The sequence below is a fragment of the Filicampus tigris genome, chromosome 7 (assembly GCF_054856515.1).
Source record: "Filicampus tigris isolate MCC_2025a chromosome 7, RoL_Ftig_1.0, whole genome shotgun sequence".
In the NCBI taxonomy this organism is placed as follows: domain Eukaryota; kingdom Metazoa; phylum Chordata; class Actinopteri; order Syngnathiformes; family Syngnathidae; genus Filicampus; species Filicampus tigris.
In genome coordinates, this window is record NC_141223.1 from 22,890,150 (window position 1) to 22,914,478 (window position 24,329).

A 24,329-nucleotide genomic window follows, 5' to 3' on the forward strand; every position below is an offset into this window, starting at 1 on the left:
TGTGTCTTTTTTCACCATTTTTTGTCATTGTGTTCAATAAAAACCTATATCAAAAGTACGAGAGGTATCGGTACACGGTATTGGTGAGTACTCAAAGATTCAAAGTACTCTTCTAATGGTATCGGTCTGAAAAAAAGTGGTATCAAACATCTCTAGTGCCAATCATGTGGTACCTATAGCTAGTGCACAGCTCCATTCAGGGGGTCCTCCATTTACCACAGAGTGCCATTCCTATGATGGCGACCAAACACAAATCAGTAAATAGATGCTAACACAACTAGCAAGTATCCAAAACCGTAACAGCTAATAATTAGCATGAAGATTAGCAGAGATGCTGGCCAACAAATGGCGTGACAAGGCTTTTTTAACATATTCATGTCAGCATGATGCCCTTTCGAACAAGTTAACAAGTTTGTCGCCCACTAGCCATATGCTGAGCTATGCTGTATTTGTTTACAGTGTGGCAAGAGCACAAGACAGTTATGCTCTTGTCCCTTATCTCATACAGTGGAACCTCGGTTTCATCATCATCATTTTTCCATTCTAAAAAGTTGTTTTCAAAAGTACGAAACTAAGCGGATGCACAAAAATTGGGACATAATTGTGGCGAAAATTGAAACTTAATGAATACATAAATAAAATAGAACATACAAAATCTGAGATTCCACTGTATATTGCATGTTTGGGCTGAAAAAAATGAACAGAGATGCTGACCAGCAAACAGCACGACTGAAATGCATAAATAAGTGATTGTCCCATTTTTAAGATCCCTGACAGGTGACGGTAATGTGATACGAAATGTGGCTTAAAGCAAAGTCAACCCAAACACATTTTTTTCAAGAATATGTTCTATGCAGGCCCACTAGTTGAAACAGGGCATTCTGATAAGTATTGCATTTGTGGAACAAGTTTTAATCCACTAATTTTTAGCTTTCTCAGGGTGCGGCCATTTTGTCTTCTGTCGACTGAAAATGACATCACAACTGCTCACAACGACCAATCACAGATGACCTGTTTTCTGAATCTGAGCTGTGATTGGTCGTTGTGAGCAGCTGTGATGTCATTTTCAGTCGACAGAAGACAAAATGGCCGCCCCCTGAGAAAGCTAAAAATTAGTGGATTAAAACTTGTTCCACAAATGCAATACTTATCAGAATGCCCTGTTTCAACTAGTGGGCCTGCATAGAACATATTCTTGAAAAAAAAAAAAGTTTGCGTTGAGAAAATGTGGTGACACTGCATTCAGCTGATTGTGGACATAAGCATGATGTCTTAAACAAATTTTTTCTCAACACTATTGAATTCAGATTGTAATGTGTTTTCTTTTTTTTTTCAAGACTGATACTTTGCGCCCTGCTTTATGTCCGTGTATCACTCCACAATTTGCTCTTTTCCAAACTTAATCCCCTTCAACATATTGTGATTTCTAAATGCGGAGCGCATGCTAAATCAGGTTAAATGGCATCTGCTAATACGTCAGAGCCGGGCGTCATTTTCCGCTCCAGTTGATTTATACACTTCTGCGAACACCATTTCCCTTTGCAGTACAAACAAGCAGCGAGGAAATTAAAGAGCACATATTATTGTACTTATCCACGGGCGGTAATTTCATTAGAGGGCAAAGAAGAGATGAGGTGGGGGTATATGTAATCAATAGAGATAAATGTGACTTTCAGCAAGAGCAAACAGGCAGATGGAGAAGACAGCAGATTAATGAGCTGGAAGAGGAGACCAGGAACCTTTTCAGTACACATAACCACTTTTGCTGCAATTTAATAAGTTAGTGATTATAAAGAATCCTCAGCGTTGCTGGCGGAAAAGAACCTTTGCGATATGACAAGGTTAGAGAAGAGGAGAAATTATACACCTGAAGCGTGGATGCCAACCTACGCATAGGCGTAGGTCTCACGTCGAGAACCCTTTGCGCAAAGAACAGGCCACAAACGTCATAAATTAAGGCGCGTCGAGGCCTCGTACCTTCTCTCCGTGTCCCAGGTGCTCCGTCTTCACGTCAGAGAGGGTCTTCCAGTTGGAGTTTCCCATGCCACTGCTACCTTTGGACTCGGTCAGAGACTGTGCTTCCATGCTGTGGCCTTCCTTGTCAAACCTGCACAAGGGCATACACTTTAGTGCTAAGCAGCGAGGAGATCAAGCTGAACGTTAACGGTTGACATTAACATTTCTTGCTCAGATTAACAGAAAACCATGGTCAGAAAGTTTGGTTTAGTGTGAGAAAAGCCGGCATGTTGAAGATATTCCCAATGTTAGGGAAGTCAATATTCACGAGATCACCGTATTAGAAGTGCCTCGATATCGTCATAGTATTATCTCTTTATAAAATAATGAGCTATTATACTTAAAATTTAGCTTCTGGTCAGCTATAGCACTTTGCTTAGCCTGGCTGCTACTGCAGCGCTTTCTTCACTTCCTTGTCCCCGCATTCAGGCACCTGATTGGCCACACGTCCTACGAAAATATAATCTTGGGTGAATTCCAGGGCTCATACTTTGACTCCTGTTCGCGATTCGTACAAATGAGCCCCATTCTGAACCAGATACCCAAGACAGATGAGTCAACTTGAGAATGATTGTAGCTTGTGTTAACCCATTAAGGACGGGAGCTCATAACCACGTTTCTACCACTAAAGCTGGGAGCGCTGTTGCGGTTTTCTCCCTTCAAAGCCGGGAGAGCGTATACGTCCTTTTCTTTTTTTTAATCCAATTCAAGGTCTCGCGTGATGGTGCCGTGAGATGTCGGAGGATATCTGGAATTTTTTCGAGGAGTAATGGAGGCACAGGCAATCGCGGGAGCGCTGATAGAAATCACGGCAGTGATATAGACAACACGCTTGCGGACTTTAAAGCCCTGAAACCAGCCAAATGTGAGATATGGTTAAGATATATGTTAGTAGACAATGACGATTTCAACGTCTTTGTGGCATGGTAATTACCACTTGATTTTTTAAAAATAAAAACAGTGTTTCACTTGCATCTTCGATTGAAACAGTAAAGATTAATAAACTCATGCCTGTGTGAAAGCCACATGTCTAAGATCTCAAATATTTTTGGAATTATGCTACAGGGACTGAGATATTATTTTGTAGGTGGCGAAAATGTCAGCTTTTCAAGAGTGACTCCAAAGACGACCGTAGGTTTTAGAGAGATGTCTCACGAGGGGCTTCAGGCTTTAATGGGTTAATCCAGCCTAAATGAGGCACGGTGTTTATTAGAGTGCAGTGTGTTCTTCAATACATAACTAAAAGGCAATCCTTTCCCCACATCTGCCAACCAGTAGCAGTCAGACCATTCATTTTTGTGTGCTGTTTGATGGCTTTGTGGAAAGCGAAGAAGGCTTGAGAAATAAATCAAGAGAAGAGGGATAGCAAGTCATCCAGGGTCGGCATTGTTGCAGCCATATCAAAAAACCCATTTTCGCACAGTGTCCCCTTTTATCCAGAGAAGACAACAGCAAGGGAAGGAAAGGGAGTGGGGTGGGGTGGTGGTGTGCGGTTAAAAAAGTATATATATCAACGATTGGAGGGGAGGTAACTGTTTAAAATGGTCGCTGAGATCAAAAGTGTTCACTAATGTGTTGGGCCACAAGGTACAGCAGCACACAGGTCAGGTTGTAAATACATGCCTTGCTCCTCAAGGCATGACTAACTGAAAGCATCCCTATTAATGCAGCAGAGCGTTGCCGAGGCAACACCCCAGCTGCCGTGTTCCACTTTTTGCTGACTAATGTCAGCAAACCAATTTACTTTAAATTGTGCGTGTGATAAATGTAACTAGCGGCCTCAGTGTTACCCTGAACTGTGGAATAACAATGGGGATGCATGACGTCCTTGCTCAACATCCAAGTCAAGTGTTCAGTGGAACCTCCAGAGGTAGAAAGAGAGAGAAAAAAAAGTGAGTTCAACAGATTTTCTGTGAAAATGTGCCTTTTAAAGTCAAATGAAAATTTGAGTCATCATGGATGAACTCATGCAAGATGAACACCTCTTCTTGGTGTTGTTGGCTTTAAAACCGTTTGAATTTTGACATTTTGGTTGCTCTTCAGTTGGTCTTGCCTTTCTCATTTGTTTTAAAATGCTCTTACTTCAATCAGAAATTAGAGCAAATTTGAACTTTGTTTTCACCTCTATTTTCTTAGCAGGAACAAATAAATACATTATGGTGCTCTGGATTACAAGACTATTGGTAAAACACACAGTCGATGGCATCGGTGTCCGGACACACACAGTGAAAATTTGAAGTGTGCAAACAAATGGGCACATCTCAGTCATGCAACAGCAGCTGTGATAAAACCAATTAGATCCAACAGAAAATGTGCAGCTGTCATTTGGAAGTGGGTGAGACAAACTAGCTTGCGCGGCCGCAGGTTGTCGGATACACATGTACACGTCTTACACGTGTTAAACGTCAGCGTGTGAAGAGACGAGGACACGCACATGTGCAAGGAGGAGCGGGCTCAAGAAGTAGCCTGATCACCGCCAAGATACCAATACAGCCTGTGCTAATATGTTTACTCCTTGCTGTCAGACACAGATTGGAAAATGTGGGGTAAATGCTTAAAGCCATTAAGCATTAGCCACAGGAGGCGTTTAAAAAAAAAAATCCTGACTTTACAGTGATAACACATTGTGTTTATAATTTTTGGTGGTGGATAGCTACAGCCAATTCCAATATTTGGCCGGAACAAAATTCTTAAGACCAATTAACTGGCAGATTAATTAAAAAAAAAAAAGAGGTCCATTTAAACTTACAAAGATATGAATTGGAGGCTCAATATATTTGACTACTTCGAAAATCGGTCTCAACTATAATGTCTTGTAGAATTTGCTTATCTCTACAGGCCCTGATAGACCAAACCGACGTCGGAGGTCGTGAAGCGTCGTGGCGTCCGAATGCGCCGTCTGTTTGGTGTAGCGGCCACCGTCGTAGTGCCGTAACCCGTCTGTAAGCGTCTTGGGGGCGGTTACGCATGTTGAATCGGCGTCACCAGTCGTGACATTTGGTCACTCTGATTGGCTGTTAGCTAGCAAATCAGCTCTCGGAGCACCAACGGGAAGTGACAAATGCGGAAAAACAGTGAGCACGCCTCCGCTGCCTTAATCTTCTCACAAGTACAAGAGCGAGAGTTGACAATGTAAGTATTTCACAATAGCGTGTCAAGAACGTGATGGTTTACTTCGCGCGGGAGTTCATCGAGCGAAGGATATAGCTCAATGCATTGTTTACGTTTTTACGATCAGCCCCCGGCCAACAGCTTTCCGGTTGGATTTTTCTAACCATGAGAAATGGTAACTACCGCCTACGATGGTATGGAAGGGTATAACTTCTTATGCATGCGCAGAAGGTACTTTAATGGTCAGCGTCGCTGTCTGTCGTTGCGGTGTATTCCTCCAGCGTGACGTGCCGACAGCCGGCCGGATGTCACAGGGGCTAAGCGTCTGCCACTGTTGGCCAGCGTCTTTTTGGTCTATCTAGGCCTTAAAAAAGACAAAAATCAGCCAAAAACTTTTGTTTTGCTTCAAATATGCAGCAAGTTACTCCATGCTCTTACACAGCCTGTCTCGCTCACCCCCTCCTTCCTGCCAATCAGTCACCGGCCCCTCCCCCTCCACTCTCACAGCCACTGCTCCGCTCTGAAAACAATAACAGCGACATGGAGGAGATGACGGCGGCAGAAGCGGCAGTAAATTTAGTCCCCAAAAGAAAGTCAACATCCGATACATGGAAGTATTTCGGCTATAAAAAGGAAGACTGCGAACAAAAAAAACATCCTTTGCCGACAGTGCCTTACTGTTGTTGCTGCAACACGAGGTAATAAAACAAACCTGTCCGACCATTTGAAACACCAACACAAGCCCCTGTATGACCGGTTTAAACAAAGTGGGACCCGAGGTGCATCTTCATCTACCCAAAAAACAATTATAGGCGCCTTTGCCAGCATAACACCGTATGATAAGAAGTCCAAACAGCATCAACAAATTAAGGATGCAAACGGTATGAAATGCCATCACGCACGTATTTCTCTCAAGTGACCATCCCAGAGCTCTACAATAAACAGAAGGTACACGTTGAAAATGAGCTGTTGCAAAGCAGCACATTATGCAGTTACGACGAACTTGTGGTCTAGCCGGACAACAGCACCATACATCAGTCTGACCATCCACTTCACTAATATGAAGTTTGAACTCAAAAGTTGCTGTTTGCTAACTGGATTTTTCCCGGATCTTCATACAAGTGAAAATATTGCAGCGGGGCTGAAAGAGGCTCTGGCTGCTTTGAACCTGAATGAGGAACGTCTAGTCTGTACAACGACAGACAATGCTGCAAACAGGGTGAGGGCAGCTGATTTCAAAAAAGAGTGGACCAGGCTGCAGTGCTTTGGGCGCAGGCTGCATCTGGCAGTTGGTAAATTAATATCAGCCAATGGTTAATATATTAATATTATAATGATAATCGTTAAAATCTCTCGTTTATGGTCCAAACAAATCTCACTACATTTAAGATAAGACATATAGCACCTAAAAAGTAACTTGTTTTGACAAATATTTGTGGTAAGATGTAGAGTTTTTGCAGTGGAATAAAACATTAAAGAAGTAGGTCAGCCCCAAAATGACTTTTTTTTCTGTTGATTACAGTACTCATGCCATGGAGTCTTGAGTACAGTACAATCATTTTTATTTTGTATTTGTGACATTCCTGAGACAAAAAAAAATATGATAGTAAATGTACGCCCATTCATGACAACGGAGACCAAATGTGCATTGCATTTGGTCTCCATTATCATGAATGGGGGTATTTATTTATTTTTTCAAAATCAAATATTTGTCTTGGGAAATGACAAATACAAAAAATGATTGTACTGTACTCAAGTCTCCATGGCATGAGTAATCAATAGGGAAAAGTCATTTTGGGGCTGAACTACTCCTTTAATGTATGAATAAAAATCAATATGTATCATCATAATGATAAGTCAGCCAGTTTATAAATAAACTGATAACAGCAGAAATCATTAATTCTGAGTATATTTTGCTTCATTTTCCCCTTTAAGAATATGCAGTGAAAAAGAATGACAAGATTGAGCATGCTGCAGGTGTCTGCAAGAAGCTGGTGGGTCACTTCACGCATGGCTGGAAGGCCAGAGCTGCTCTTGAAAATGCCCAAAAGGAACTCAATGTGCCTTCACACTCCCTCATGCCAAACAAGATGGGGCTCCAGACAGATGATCAGCAGGATCCTAGAGCAAGCTATGGTCCTGTCTCAGGACAAGAAAGCGCGACATCTAATCCCAACCTGACAAGTTCTAGATGTCCTTGAATCCGTCAGTAAGTCTCTTGGCCCACGTCTTGACTTCACAGACGCCCTTTCAGGTGAAGACTACATCAGTGTCTCCTGTATCAAGCCAGTTCTTCACCTCTTCAACGCATCATTGCTGCCAGGGCAAGAAGGGGACACAGATCTGACCAAGAAATTGAAAAAAAAAGAGATGTTGGACTACATCAATGAGAAATATGAAGATGAAGACACCCATGAGCTACTTGCTATTGCATCTTGTTTGGACCCCCGGCTCAAGATGGACTTCATTGATGCAGACAAAAAGACTCAAATCAAGGCCAGAGTGACCACAGAACTGATCGGCCAGGAGACATCAAGCTGCAGCACTGATGAGGATCCCACAGTTGCGTACCCAACCCAGGCAAAGAAAGCCAAGAAGTCCTTCGGAAGTTTATTCAAGTCATTAGAGAGCAGAGCTGAAGCAACAGGTGCTCCCTCTCTGACCCAAAGGGAGTCTGTAGAATCAGAGCTCAACAACTACCCGCTAACACCTTGCATAGACAAAGATGAAGATGCACTCGCGTGGTGGAAAACTTAGCAAGTAAACCTTCCACGAGTCTGCAAGCTTGCCCGCAAGTATCTATGCATTGCTGCTACAAGCTTCCCATCGGAGAGGCTTTTTAGTACAAGTGGAAACATTGTCACTTGCCAACGTTCTTGACTTAAGCCTGCAATGGTGGATAAACTGGTATTCTTGGCCAAAAAGCTGTGAGACTGAGATGGGAATTGCTGACCCCGGAAGGAGAGTGCAGAGTCACAGACACGTACACAACACAGATGCAGGAATAGCGCTCCTCCTCCTCCTGTGACAGGGCTGCTCTGACTTTAATATGCTGTCAGTAAGGCAGGAAATTTTGTGAATCAAAACGGTTCGGGTATAGTATAGCTGCTCATATTTCGTATTTTTGTTTCAAGATATTTACAACTTTGTAAATATATATATATATTTGGGGTTTTTTTCAACTCAGGGGACTAATGCACCTGCTCTTTTATTTTTAATATTTTTGTTCTAATTTGTTTACATTTTGCTGCAGTTTTACAAAGGTTTTTTATCTTAATGTTAGATTTTTGTAAACAACTCGGGTGCTAGTACACCTGCTTTTTAATTTTTAAATATTTCATAGTTTAAAAATGTTTATAACTCTACTGCTGCTTAAGAGGTTTTTTATTTTCTATTTTTTTAAATGATTCAAGGGACTAGTGCACCTGCTCTTATTTATTTTTTGTTTAAAATATGTTTATGCTGTTTACATTGAAGTGTGAAATACAATGTTAAATAATCTATTATGTTACAAAGACATGGCCTCCGTCATCCCTTTTATATACAGCAATTATCATTCACAGATGAACCCCCTTAGTCTGGATTAAACAATATTATATGAATACAACGATATCATGGTGAGTTAACTGAATTATTCCCAAACAAATCTATTCAAGTCATCTGGTGAAAATTCTATTTTTAACATCGCAATATATATCGCAACCCCCCCCCCAAAAATCGCAATGTCATTTTTTTCCAACATCGTGCAGCCCTACCTACCATGCATGTTTTTGGAATTTGGAAGGAAATCGGAATACCTGGAGAAAACCCACGCAGGCACGGGGAGAACATGCAAACTCCACACGGGAGGGCAGGGGCCAGATTCTAACCGCTGCATTGTGAGACGGCCGTTCTAATCAGTCGACCACTGTGCCGCCCCGCAAAATGTATACCGTAATTTAAAAAAAACACTGACAAAAATCAGCCGATGTGTTTCCGATTTTAAATGAGTTCATCGGGTGTATGCTGTTATGATCTAAGTAGCCATCCAATTTAGTATAAATCAGCGTCGATAAAGTGATTTTTAGGGAGCGGGGACTTAAAAAAAGTGTTTGCGGCCAAGTTGAGGCCCCTCCTAAATGTTGATTCATTGGTTGTAATAACGAAAATAAACTATTTCTTACGAGGTAGAGGTATAGTATAAGTGTTTGAAATGCAGAGTAAACAAGCAGTATAACATGGGCAAGGACCCGAATGAAAAACATGGAAGCCTTGCTCGTGCCGTCCCAGACAAGCAGTCAACTGCATGCATGGGTGCACTCACACTAGACTGCCACCGCACTTGAATTTTGAAGAATTCAGTCTTGCACACGGAGGAAAAACAAGCATAAAAATGGGGTCCCTGGCCACAAATGCAGTGAGTGCTGCTCTAAAAACGTTATGATATTGGGCTGAAATAACAGCAGAATGATAATGAAGCGTGAGGGTCAGCAGCCTACGGTGAAGGCGCCTTGTTTGCCTCTTTCCCCATCACGGCGGATGAGTGAAGGACTGCAGTGACGGCGAGGCTGACAAAAAAAAGCATCCACCTGGCCTTGAGTGACAACATGGAAGCTTTGACTCCATCCACATGTGGAAGTAAACAGTCAAAGCAAGGTTGTACGCTTATGTTTGGGGCTGTGCAGTTCAAGTTGTTTTCTAGATGTGCTGTTGCCACCTGCTGGCAGAAAGCACCAATGCATGTGAGTTTTCACAACAAGGAGCATGCACATCCATAGCAATTCTGTCATCCAAAAATATTCCGCTGAGCGAGGGAGTATCAAAGATGTAACGGATGGTTTAACACTGTAGCAGTTTAATTACTAACAGTCACGTTTTCAAACCCTGTTCATTGGAAAGCATCTGGAGCAGTCTGACAAGTATTAGTAGTCTAACTGAGGGATTTTCCGCCAAAGACCAATGGCTGTACCTGAATATCATTATCAATAGCAAAATATTGACATGTCACTAGTGACTTTCATGATGAACGAAAATGGAAAACAGACTAAGACCGAGCAATCTTAATTTGGATCTTCACTCCCTGAGTGCTGCACTACTGAAAGACAGCATTTGCTCCCAGTTGCTGCTCTGTATAAACTAGGGATGGGCCGATTATCGCCACCAATATTTGGCTTTTTGACGAATATCGGCATCGGCCTTTTTTAAAACCCTAATAAATCAATTTAAAACTGTGGAAATCAGAACAAAGATGAACGTTTAACATTTCTGTTATTTTGACATTTTTATTTACTGTAGAAAACTACATGGAGCTATTGTTTAAGTTTTCATTTATCCTTTTTAAGACATGCTGACAACCCCGGGTGCTCCCTGAACTTTTTGTTAGAATTTTATAACAGATGTATATTGTCAAAAATTTAGTGAATTAATAATTTTAAAAAATTAAAATTAAAAAAAATAAAAAATCACCATTATGCAAACCCGAAACATTGTTCAATAAACATGCTTGAAGAGGTTGCAACAAAGTTAAGAGTAAATTTTCCTTTAAATTTTGATGCCTATATTTTCCTTTTTACTGAAAATGAATATCGGCTCCAAATATCGGTTATCGGCCTCCTTGACTACTAATAATCGGTATCGGCCCTGGAAAAAGCATATCGGTCTATCCCCAGTATAAACAGCAACAAAGTCGACCAGTGACTTTCCCGCCTTCGGATGTCGTGCTGTACTGCTCTGCCCATTGTGCTGAAAGCAATTGTTGTTGTCAAACGCATGATAAATGGAGGTATTCTCCTCTCTCTCGTTCAGGATAAGTGTGGCTGTCTTCACGTCAGAGTGCTGGCCAAACCACTTGAGGCCAAACTAAGAGGAAGGGAAGGCAGTAAACTCACAGAGGCGGATATCCGCCTTTTGCTTCAGCTGTTCCAATACGACTCCCAACTTTTCAAGCATTTGTGTGTGGAAGGTTGTGATGGATCTTTCATGTTGTATTCACTGGGAATTTTGGGAAAGATTTCTTGATTTGCACTTTTCTATGGTTCCTCAAACTTTTAATGGCATTTTCTGTGGCCTAAATGATATCGATGCAAGACTTTTTGAGTAATCCTGCTAACAAACAAGAAAAACACCCGCACTGGCACAGGTAATTAGCAGAAGCAACTAAAGTGCCTGCAAAGCGGCAACGCTAATACCTTGACATTTCAGTCAATAACCAACTGAGCAAAGACAATTCCTCAGACAAAAGTCCCAAAGGCGTGTGCAAACATCACAATGGCTCAAAGGAACACCCTGAAAGAGTTGAGCGTCTCCTGAGTGCGACTGAAACGAATCATCACAAGTCATTGGGAACCTAATTGATTTGCTGCCTTACTCGGTTTTCCATCACGGAACAATCAAAGCGGGGACAGTGGGTGTGTGTGGCCGCGCTGAGACGAAGGATTATTAGAACTGCAACAAAGCGCGGTGGCCTTGTAATTTCTGAATAAAAGGGGCACAATGAGACAGTGAGCATCACCAGAGTGCATGAATGTAAGGCAGACTTATGCTGCATTCACACCAATTCCGTTGAGAGTGTTTCTGGCGGCGCGTTTCAATTGGAGTCGATGCAGATGAGGCGTTTGGAGCGGTGGGACGCGCAGCAAACAAACAAATTTACTTTTTTCCCCATTTTGCCTCGTGGCAGCCAATCAGCATCAGCCACACAGGGTCCCGTTCACTCTGCAGCTTTTTTTTTTTTTTTTTTTTTTTTTTAACAGTTCTTGTTTCCAAGACAGCAACATTGTTCGCATTAGCATAGTGTCGGCCACTTGATTGCAATATTGGAAAATGCTGTTGTCGTCTACTACCAAGCGAAGCCGCTCCCGTGCGCGAATGAGCGGTTGCGGCATTCAGGTTTCAAATTTCCCGCGGTGAAACGCTAGCAAATAAAGCGAAGCGGAACGCTCATCCCCGATTGGTGTGAACGTAGCATTAGAATGAAGATCATTTTTTAACCCACGTTCCCTTCAGTTTAGAATAAACCCGATTTGGCTTGTGGGCAGCCACATAATCGGCATAATAGCCAAGCGCAACACTGCTTAAAACGCCAATGAACGCAAGGATAAAAGGGGAACATGACATGGTACAGTGAATGCTTTACATTATCCTTAAACAACTAATACATGAATCACTTTTCTGTCAATATCCATAATACGGTGGAGAAAAAAAAAAAACACCATTTGATTTGTGCCATTCGGAACTGAGCTAGACTTCAGCTGAAAAAGCATCAAGGTAATTAACACACATTTTGCTTTTTGTGATGCGTTTCCATGCTGCTCAGTTACCGCCTTATCACAGTTTCTCCAAATGTTTGTTTCATGTTTATGATGCACTAGTGATAAGACAACAGCATTTTACGACTTTACGGGTACTTCTGCCCTACGATCGAACCAGGTTGGTCCCTGTCGCTCCAGCTTAAAGAGGTCAAAGCCGACCAAAACATAGTTTTTTCAAGAATATGTTCTATGCAAGCCCACTAGTTGAAACAAGGCATTCTGATAAATATTGCGTTTGGGGAATAAGAGTTGAATCCACCCATTTTTAGCCATCTCTGGGTGCGGCCATTTTGTCACTTCTGTCGACTGAAAATGACATCACAACTGGTCAGGTAACGACCAATCACAGTTCAGCTTCAGAAAACAGGTCAGCCATGACATCAGAACTGCTCAGGTAACGACTAATCACGGCTGACCTGTTTTCTCAAGCTGAGCTGTGATTGGTCATTACCTGACCAGTTGTGATGTCATTTTCAGTCGACAGAAGTGACAAAATGGCCACCCCCAGAGATGGCTAAAAAGAGGCGGATTTTGCTGCTTAACTCATTCAACAAACAATATTAATCAGAATGCCATGTTTAAACTAGTGGGAGTGGGCCTGCTGGGAACATATTCTTGAAAACAATATGTTTGGGTTGATTACCTTTTTAAGCCCAGTTCACACAGCATAATCATCAGCCCGATTTTAGCCCCGAATGGCCCGAGGACAATCAAGCATGCAGCCGGTTGGCAGTGACGTGCAGCCAATCAGAAAGCGAGGTGACGGGACGGGTGTTTATTCGAAGGTCACGTTTAATATCAAGGGGTTTTGGGAGATTTTCGGTCTGGCGTGAGAATATCCGTGAAAGAATGACGGCTCGTGTACGTGTTGATCTTGCCGTGTGGCTGCAAACCACACAAGATATGTTCAAAACTGTAACACGCGTGAGTTTTTTCTCTTCACGTGTGGGCCCTCTCCGAGTTTGGAAGTCGGCCGACAATTTAAATCTTTCCGCGTGAATCTGGCTTAAGACTCAAACTGCAGAAAATCGGGAGGAAACCCGCGAGAGGAACATGCATCAGTCATGGAGCCTCGAGTCCAGACTTAATGGCATTCAGGTACTCTTTAGTAAGACAAACGAATGTCTTTCACTACATGAAGTATCATCTACAATTCAGAGAGAAGCTGCGAGCGAAAACAGAAACCGTCATCAAACAATTAGAGCTAGTCAAGATGTCCGATTTAAGAAGTGCTTTAATTTGCCTCCTACTTAGCTGCAAAGTAGAGTCACAACTCATTGTTATCAAGTAGATAAGCTCTTGTGATCAAGTGGGAAAAAAAATATGGTACGGATGGAATCAAGCTGGGCTCTAAAGGTAAGCACTTTTATTTTAGTTTTTATAATAAAGATGGACATTAATAAGAAATTGCTTGAATGTTTGTAATGGATAATTGATTAGTCGTGTAATAAAGCATCATTGTATTCAACGTTGCCTAGTGATGCAGTAGAGCTGGACAATATAACAAAATAAGTACAATAAACAGGATGAACACATATCCCTGTCAGTCTCGGTCAAAGAAGAGGACTGTGGTATTTGCAAAGGTAGAACTATTTGATACATTTCAAACTAGATCTCAGTCGGTGCAGGGATGCGGTCGATGGTGTGAATTAACCCATTGGATTCAAGCAAATGCACGTTTGAACACGGACAGGTCAGCACAAGGGACGCGTCACATGATGCCAACATTCCGAACTGTAACATATTGTTCTTGTTACAAGGACATTAGAATTGATTTCATTCCACCCGCAGAAACGGAGGCGATGAGGAAGCCAACATATGCACTTCCTCAGATTAAGAATATACTCCCATTTCCATGCAACGTCTGGCTTCAGCAATCCGATCACCTCCTCCCCCAACCAAGGTAGGGAAATCTTAATGAGAATCAGAACATGCTTCAACTTGGGAACTGCAAATGCGCCATACCTTACAACAAGGAGACATTAATAGTTGGGGAGGAAAAGCCCTGGGGTGTGAATTGTATACGATGTCTCCAACTTCCTGTTGTCGCATGTATACAAGAGGGAACACGGTAAGCAGTCATCTGGGAGCATCAATCGGGCTTACCAGCCTCGCAGCTTGTACGCCTCAGGTATGTCCGGGTTGATCATCAGGGTGCTGCTGAAGGACGCAGAGAGCGAGCGGCCGCCGAAGTCGGACAGCTTGGCGCTCTTAATGGCCACGACGGGCTGAGAGGCGCCATCGAACTGCTCCGCCTGCACAACAGAAAACATTGAGCCTTTTTGGTTATCTTAGCTCCTTTATGGACTCATTTGTGTAGACCAGTGTTGGCAAATATTGAAAATAGCCATTTTTGCCCATTTACACTGCCCTTAGACATATTCCCTTTGTGTCGCTTGAAAGAAAAAAGAACGACAATTGGCCCAATAGGCTGGATCCTGAACCATCCAGCCTAAAAGACAGACATTTTACTTTGATATTAGTGGTACACAAAGAACTCAGGAACTGAATACTGGCACAGATAAAGCAAAGGGGTGGAAATCCTTCGCACTTGTTTGGCATAAACCAACTTGTGTGGCTCCAGCAGGTCCCTACAGCAAAGAGCGGATAAACAAACAGGAGAAGCTGTTTTTTTCCCCTTCGTAAACAAATAAAAATGGGCAAACTGAGCACAGTCCCAGCGAGCTGCAGGTAAAGAGTCAACATCGGGAGCAAAAATATACATGACTCAATAACGCGACATTTAAAAAGTGCAGTTCTTACACAGAATGAAGACAAGAATGGAAAATAAGGCTATAGTGAGGTCATAAGCAGCAAGCTGGTTTAGGGATATGGAGTTGTAAAAATAGATGAGTATTGAATCCTTAGGAAAGCTAGGATTGATATTAAGGTAAACAAAGGTGGACAGTTTACTCAATTTTGCCGGTATGTCATTCATCATCTGCCAGCGACCATGGTATTCGTCCGTCATTTTCTGTGACAAACTGAATTGTAATCATCAGTCTCGTCCGTCCGTCCGTCCGTCAGTTAGTCCGTCAGTTGTTCCCTCCAAAAACAGGCGTCCGTCAGTAACGGACTGTCACCAACTGACGCAGTTAGTGACGATTACACTGACCAATGAAACCCAACTTCCGTCATTCATCAATTCCGTCATTTAGAAAAAGTGTCCAGTCGTCCGTCAATCGTCAGCAAAACGGAGCGGGATGTCAGTCTGACGGAATGCCCACCTCTGAGGTTAACATGGAGACTTTTTTGTCATTCGGATTTAAATCATTCCGAATGAAGACCTCTGTTCACCTCTTTACATGACGTGATCTTTTCCGATCGGCCGTTTACTTGCTCCACCCTGTTAATCAGATCAGCCGTGTTCCAGGCGTGCGACACATGGAGATCGACGTAAAAATCACGTGATCTATCAAGTTGGAGTTTATTCATCTATTTAGCACATTATTCACGATTGTCTTAACACTTATTAAAGCAGCATCTTGATAAAAACAAGTTAGCAGTACTTAAAAACAAGTTCTCGCGTCGCAGACGAGCTCTGGCATTTTAAAGTGCCTATACAACGACGTCACTATGCATTTACGTCAAGACAGAGCATGTGCAGACCGGTCTAAGCCTGGCTATTCCGATTGAACTGTTTATGTTTAAAAAAAAAAATAAAAAATCACAATATTCAGATTTTGTACATAACAGCATTCACAAAGAAATAGGCTTGGCCTGTCATGCGCTCCTATTGGCTCAGCAGCGCAAAGTAGCATGGTCGATGTCGTTGACAATGCTGTGTTCGGCTGATGCGGGACCTTTTATTGGTTAGAACAGTTTTGTAATATAGCCTAAAATGTCTCCTTTAATTTTGGAGGGTGTGTTTTTTAGCTGATGGACAAACTACTTATCTACTTACTTCTTCTCCCCACAACGTGACCGTCACCATCATGCCGGACGTGTCCATTAGGTTAATCGTGCGCTTGGACACTTCCCGGTTGGTCTTTGTGGTGAGGCGGGTCACCTCGTCCACACTCTTGCACACGCCAATCACATCTGTGGGCGCAGCGTCCGGGGTGAATACACCGAGAACAAGCCGGCAAGAATATGTTAAAAAGTGGCTTTGATACAGTAGACATCATCTTACCCACAACGGAATCCTTCTCCTTCTTCTCTAGGTCGGCGATCGAGATGAAGTCGCACTGCACTACGGGGACGTCGCAGTTGTCCTCGCACGGAATGATGGTGGTCTCGCCGTTCAGCGTGATCTCGTAGTCGTTCTTCACTGAAGTGTACTGCTTGTTGGCCACCTTCAGGGAGCCCTTGGAGATGTAGTAGACCTGACCACACCGTACAGATGGAAGTATAAGGCATTAAGGACAAGCGGCATAAGCAAAGTTGACACTGCGTGGCTGCAAGTGGCACAATTCCGAATTTTATGGCTCACAAGTGGCACAATTGGGATATGCGTCATGACAGCAGATTAAAAAAAAAAGAAATAGAATAGAAAATAGAAATAGAACGTGACATCCGTATCAGGAATCCACCAATGTGCGATGAGGATACTCCAAGTCAATAACATCTTTACATCATCGAAATACACGAAAGGTTGACATATACACAGACATGTCTGCCTAAATAAAATAAATGAGCCAATTAAATAAGTTGAATGATTGTCGACGTCGGCCAGTGGAGTAATTTGAAGGTTACCCTAATTTAAATCAATGGGGGGAAAGAGACAGCCCAGGCCAACAACACACAATGTAACATTTGATATTTGTACTTAATATGTAATAATGTTGGCTGCCATGTCACTGCTGTTGTTGACAATTGTGAAGTCATTTACGTGTCGTCTTGTGTTCCGCGAGCAACAATGGATGTGTGTAACTTGAAATTGACAAGGAAATAAGAGGTCAAATTGGTATTATATCTGAACGGGGCACTTGGGCCTGCAGCATTAATCCAGCCAAATGCTGGCACATGACTGGAGACCAACTCAAGCTCTCTAAATAACAAAACCACAGTACTTTCCGGACTGTAAGGCGCTTCTTTTTTCACTACTATTTGAACCCTGTGGCTTTTAATCTGACGCGGTTCATTTGAGCTTTTACTGACAAGCTTCAAGCCTAAAATAGATTTACCCACAGTCTTGGCACATGAGACCAATGAAATTACCAAACACGTCACAGTGGACCAATGAAACTGTTCGAGTCCGCCCTCATACTGAATATTCATCAGCCATTTGCGTGTGTGCTTGTGGCTGTATAAGAGCGTATATAAAGGGTACATAGTATAAAAACAAGCATCTTCAGTTTGATAAGTATTGGCAACGAATAGAGGCGGGGGAAAATTCCGCTTTTTAGATGCATCACGAATCTGAATCGATTCACTTAGGTCCACATTTCGATTATTTAAATCTATGTGAATTAAAGTTAAAGCTGATGTATGGAAGCACTTTGGTTTCTACAACGTCGACAGCGGAAGAGAACTGGACAAGAGCCACGTTATTTGTAAGATGTGTCGCGCTAAAATAAAATACTTTGGCAACACAACAAAACATGAGAAGTCATGTAAGTTGATTGCACCCCTACGGAGGAGCCTGGGAGACGACTGGCTGTTGGTGCTGCGGCTACAAGTGGCGCTACCGAGCAGAAAACAATCGAGGAAGCAATTCGGAAACTGCCAGACTCATCGGAGAAAGCCAAGCCAAGTACGAAGGCCATCTCGGCAACATACCATCCCGACGCTATTTTACTGACACTAACATGATTGTCGCCGCCGAGCTGGGTCGCTTCGTTCACCTGAAAGGCTATGCACACACGTTAAACCTTGCCTCTCAGCGAGCTCCGAAGTTGCCGAGTGTGGCAAGGTTGCTGGGGAGAATAAGACGTATTGCAGCTTTTTCCACCCCAGTCCCATTGCCAAACATATACAACAAATACAACTTAGCCATAGTTGCAGAATTATACATTTATGCGACTGCTGAGCTGCGGAGACAGAAGGAGTATTTTGTTTGTAACTCAGGGAAACCATTTCATGTTTACAAACATTTCAAATCACTTTTTCAAGCTGCTGATACTGAAGTACACAGTGCACATTTGTAATTAATAGTTTTTGTGTTCATTTATCTAATTTTATGTTTAAGACCCTCAACAGAAGTTGTTGTTTTTTTGTTTTTTTTACAAAATGCTATTTATTTTGGTATACCATTTTATTTTGTCAATATTTATTGATTACAGCATTGCACAAACTTTGTAACTTTCCAGTTGACACGCATTTCCATCAGTTTAATAAAATATAATGGAAATGAACTAATCTCTTGTTTCTTCTTACAAAGAATATTTTTATAAATTGCAAGTGAACCTTATCTCAGTGAGATAAAAATGTGTGTTGTGAAAATGTGCATCAAAACAGCTAAATTAAAGATGCCTCTATAATCGCTTTATAATCGAATCGTAGTCCCTGAACCGTAATCCTAATCGAATCGTGAAGTGCCCAAAGATTCCCACCTCTAACAACGAATGCCATATATACAGCCATCTCTGCAGCGCGACCCCCTCTCGCTGTTGATTGCTCGGCGGCCGACTCCCACCATCGCTGGCAATGGACGACAGGAGAGCAGGTCCGGCCATGGAGAGACATATACTGACGGACTTATATTTAGGTCCTTGTATGCCCTGCGTCTCCCCAACATGCAATAGACTGGTTTCCAAAGGCTGCACTAATGCATGGTGAAGCTTGTGGCCTTGTGTGACAAGTGAGACTGAGAAAGGTTCTGGGATGCTACTGTATAACTAGCATCATTCGGCTTTTGGCGTTGGGGGGCGGGGGCTCCACTGGTGTTTAAGGTAAATGTGTTTTTTAAAAAAAAAAAAAAATCTGTGTGACCTCTTTCTTTGCAAACATCCCATGTTATAATGTGGAGACCCGCGGCTATTAATACGAAGCAGCCAATGTATGTACAAATGTGTTTTTATGGCTAAATTTAGCTGTTGCAGCTTTTAATCAGCTGTGTTCGGAAATTACGGTAGAGGGAAATAACTCATCACCGTTATGTGGAAGAAAGCCCCACCTTGCCGACCTCGATGAGCCCAAAAAACTTGTCCACTTCTTGGTTGAAGCCGGTCACCCTTATCTCTCCCTGGAAGCACAAAGTTGAACATTACAAGGAGTAGTACATTTCCACACAAAAACTTGCATGAGACAACACTTACGCTCTCGTCCACAATCTCCATGGAGAAAAGTTTGCCATCACCGCGCGAGTTGCTCCACGTGCGAATGCTGCTCTTGTTGGTAATACGAACGCGGATGGTCCATCTGAGGGCAGACACCTCTTTATTTACCGTATATTACTATCAACCTTTGCATTGTGACCGACAACGATATTTTAAAAAAAGTAAACCTCTAGCAAGGCTGACCAGTAGCTGCATTTTTATCTTTAAACTGCATGGATTACTGACTGAGAAACTAAAGATAATGTTGAACATTCAACTCTTATATTACATATCAGTAGCACGTGCAGGCGTTTTGGTAAACACTTACTTTGACAGGTATGGATTGAGACTGGCAATGGGCACGACTTTGGAGGGGCCTCCCGGCGTCGCGGGTGCAGCGATCTTCTTCCCGAAATCTTTGCTGACCGCTCTGTTAACTGGAGGGAGGAAGGAGGCGGAGGAGGGTGCTAAATGGCGTGTGAAGAAGAGCAGATGAGATGTACTCGCTTGATGCTGCGGTGACCTTTTTCGCAGTAGTCATTTTGGCACAGTGACACAAGTAAGTAGTAGGAGAGATACAGTAGTTTTTTTTCATGGTTCCGTTCCATTTAGCTTGCAAAGAAGCAAATTCCTGTTGCTGAAATTTAACGGGTAGTCACACCAAATACTCTAATATAATGTACAGGGGACTTCAAAGAAAAAGAGGCTTCAAACTGTTTAATATTTCTCCCAGGTAGGGCTGAACGATTTTGAAAAATATTGCGAGTTATTAAACAATAATTTATTCAAGGTCTATTTTCCATGTATTTTTTAACAAACAAACGATAATCTGTACTACAATAAACAATATCAGATTCATTATACTGTACAAAATTGTTTTGCTCTTATAGATTAGGCTTTTGTTAAAATAAAGGCAAAAGAACTATGAATTAATATTAGGGCTGTCAAACGATTACAAATTTTAATCGAGTTAATCACGGCTTAAAAAATATTTTTACTTTATGGAAGCTGTTTTCTCTGAATTACAACACTTGCAATAGTGGCCAGCACCGTTATGTACGTTTCTAAACGGGCAAAAAAATGCTATCAATGATCATGTCAATGTACAGCTGGCAGCTGAAGCGCAGCAGAAGGGAGCAGCACATAAAAAAAAAAAAAAAAATTAAAAGTGCGAGAAGGCAGCCTGGCATTGCGAAGATGACTCATAGAACAGAGGCGAGTGTGAAACACTGTTACCTCCACCCAGGGAGCACGAAAGAGCGGTACAAACACGTGAACCTCCCCCGTTTTGACGATTTGATTTTTTTTTATTTTTGAGTGCGGCTCACGCAGAGGATTAGAGTTCAAAGTGTCTGCTTAAGTCCTCCCACTTGGCCAGCGACTGCACTTGCGTAATTAAGCCCTCGGCTCGAAGCGCCAACAATGACCGCGCCGATGAGGAGGATGCTCGCCCCAAAACTCAATCCCCCTCCGCATGGCAGATTAGAGGGATGAAGGAGACGCTATGATACGAAAGAGCCAAAAAGAAGGGGAGGGGAAATCACCCTCCTTACAGCTGGATCGCTCCTGGTGTAGGTCCTGTGTCGAGGTGCTCATCCAACACCGTGATAGTTTGCGTGGTAGGCGAGCATTCACTCAAAGATTCAACATTTATTCAAGTGGGGAGGTTTGCGACCATCTTTTTTTTTAAGCTCAAAAACGGAGAAATATTTTCCAAAGCGTTTGTCAAAATTTCCTGCATGGCACCCGGTATTTAAAAAAAGTGAAGACATGCTACCATCTGCTGGTTGATGTGAAGTACGAATGCATTTAAGGTTTTTTTTTGTTGGTTTTTTTTTCATTTTTTGGAGCTATTCTGTCTATAAACGGTGAGGCATTTATCAGGTGGAAGGTCTTCTAGGGTACTTGAAGGTTAAAGGAAATCACATTTAAGACTTACTTGACTTTCAGACCACTTAAGAACTACAATCCACAATTCCAATGAAGTTGGGATGTTGTTCAACACAATGACAGGACATTTCATGTTCAAAATGATTAACGATTTTGCTTGCAAACATTCTCTCACTTTGAATTTGATATATGCAACACGTTCCAAAAAAACTGTGACAGAGTCAACAAGACAAGTTGAGGAATGCAACAAACACCTCTGTTTGGAAAACATTCCACATGTGAACCGATTAATTGGAAAGAGTTGAGTGTCATGGCTGCATATAAAAAGGAGCATCCCTAAAAGGCTCAGTCGTTCAAAAGCGCGCATGGGCTAAGTTTCACTTATGAACAACTGTTTGCACAAATAGTCCAACAGTTTAAGAACAGTGTTTCTCAAGGTACAATTACAAGAATTTTAGGGATTTCATCATCTAAGGTCCATAATATAATATCATCAAACGATTCAGAGAATCTGGAGAAATCACGGCACGGAAGTGGCACGGCCGAAATCCAACACTGAACGCCAGAGACCTTCAATCCCTCTGGTAGTACTTCATTAAAAATCAGCACAATTGTATCAAGGATATTGCCACGTGGTCTGAGGAACTCTTCAGAAAACAATTGTCAGTTAACACAGTTCATCATCTACACATAAAAGTTGAACTATACCATTCAAAGCCAAAGCCATATTCCAAAAGCACCCATAAATGACGACTGCTTCTCTGGGCCCGAGCTCATCTGAGGTGGACTGACGCAAAGTGGGAAACGGCGCTGTGGTCTGAAGAGTCCACATTTAAATGATTTTTTGGGGAAATCATGGACCTTTTCTCCTCTGGGCCGAAGAGGAAAAGGATCTTCCAAGTTTTTAATCAGCGCGAGGTTCAAAAGCAAGCATCTGTGATGCTGTGGGGTTTGTTATGTATTCAAGTGAATATAAGTTGAAAAGGATTTGCAAATCATTGTACTGTTTTTATTAACGTTTACCCATTAAGGCCTAAAGGCTAAACATCTCTCTAAAGCCTAAGGCCGACTTTGGAATCACCCTCTAAAACCTGAAGTATTTCCGGAAATTCAACACCTACAAAATAATTCATCTCAGCCCCTGTAGCAGATTTATATAGTAGAAGAATTTGAGATCTTAGACATGTGGCTTTCACACAGGCCCATGTTCATTATTATTTAGTGTTTCAATCAAAGATGTAAAAATAAAGTGTCAGTGGAAGAGAAGCACTATTAAAAAAAAAAATTGAGTGGTAATTACCATTCTCTATTCTGTTACAAAGCGGTCGATATCGTCACTGTCTACAAACATAGCTTAACCATACAACACATTTGACTGGTTCCACTGGTTCAAGCTCAACATGCTTTTTCACTGCTGTCAACTTATTTCAGAGTTCTCGCGATCGTCTGCGTCCACCATTACAGCTCGAAAAAAATCATCTCAGACTGCTCATGACACCGTCACGTCTATATTCTGATGCATTTCATTAGCTAAGAGACTGAGAATTGGATGAAAAAAAAAGAAAATGACTCATACGCTCCCCCAGCTATAAGGGTAGAAAGACGCAAGAGCGCTCCCGGCTTTAGTGGTAAAAACGCTCCCGGCCTTAATGGGTTAAACAACGTCCCAACTTCATTGGAATTGGGGTTTGTATATTACATGTTTTATTTCAGCCTCTGACTCACTCATTCAAATTTATTTATGAATCCCCTCAAAAGGGAAAAACTGTGTCAAGTCTATATGATGCTGAAGCATAGCTCCCCCTTAAATTGAAATTTTTTTTTTTTTCCTTTTTAAGTGTGAGAATAAATTAAATGAAAAGTTTAAAATCTCTGTCACAGAGTCACACACAGTGAAAGAGTTTAGTTACTGGCAACGTAGAGCATATTTCATAAACCTTCAAAATGTAACAACTTTTAAGCGTTTCAAGCAAGCAAGACTCACGGTCATTTCCAATTTGAGCCTGAAGTGGAGGACGGCTGACTGGGGCAGCTGGCGGCACGGCCTGCTGGGGGGCTTTAATCTGTCCTGTAAAACCAACCCATTTAAGACACTTCATTTAGATTCTGAAAAGATTTCACGATTAATTTCAAATCAAAAGGCATTGCGTTGAAGTGTTACCGTCGCTATAAGGCGTCGGGTTGCCGATTCGACCACTGACGTCCGCCGCCTGCTTGAGGACCTCGATCTCCAAAATGATTACCACACGTCTGACATGAAGATGAGAACACACAAAATGATCTTCCATATTACTTAAGGAAGAAGAAATTTCAAAAGAAACACGACACAATTTGTCATTATCCCTATTGCAAAATTCTGGAAAGTCCTCGCAGTTGGGAACTTTTCATAGGGATTCACAGCAATAAAATGGACAAGATTTCTATAAAAAGGGAACAGCCATCCATTTACTATAGTGCTTTCCTCATTTGGAGTTGCAAGTGAGCTGAAGCCCATCCCAGTTGGTAGACCCTGGACTGGTCACTAGGCAATTGTCTGGCACATGATGGAAAAGAAAAATATTCAAACTCACATTCACATCTATGGATAATTCAAAGCAAAGGTCACCAACGTGGTGCCCGCCGGCACCAGGTGGCCCCCCTAGGACCACATGAGAAGCCCGCAGCCCTTTTCTAAAAAATAGCTCACCAGTGATGGTAAATGGTCCTTCACTTGTATAGTGCTTTTCCACCTATTAAGACACTCAAAGCGCTTCACACGGAGTTCACATTCACCTACTGAAGGCACAGCATCAGGAGCAACTGGGGGTTCAGTATCTTGCTCAAG

General features: G+C 42.2%; 1 protein-coding gene across 2 annotated transcripts in view; it reads right to left on the minus strand.

Moving 5' to 3' along the window:
- The window catches only part of rpa1 (replication protein A1), a 41,810-nt gene that overhangs the window by 12,442 nt on the left and 5,039 nt on the right, over positions 1-24,329 (minus strand). The window contains exons 5-13 of one of the 2 annotated variants that reach the window (XM_086035024.1): positions 23,667-23,755; positions 23,490-23,573; positions 19,944-20,082; positions 19,616-19,718; positions 19,474-19,542; positions 16,549-16,741; positions 16,321-16,457; positions 14,523-14,671; positions 1,978-2,107 (exon numbers count right to left, since the gene is read on the minus strand). In XM_086035024.1, coding sequence (XP_085891150.1) covers positions 1,978-2,107; positions 14,523-14,671; positions 16,321-16,457; positions 16,549-16,741; positions 19,474-19,542; positions 19,616-19,718; positions 19,944-20,082; positions 23,490-23,573; positions 23,667-23,755 — 1,093 coding nt within the window. The remainder of the gene's footprint in view (positions 1-1,977; positions 2,108-14,522; positions 14,672-16,320; positions 16,458-16,548; positions 16,742-19,473; positions 19,543-19,615; positions 19,719-19,943; positions 20,083-23,489; positions 23,574-23,666; positions 23,756-24,329) is intronic. The other variant, XM_086035025.1, reaches the window with a different exon arrangement.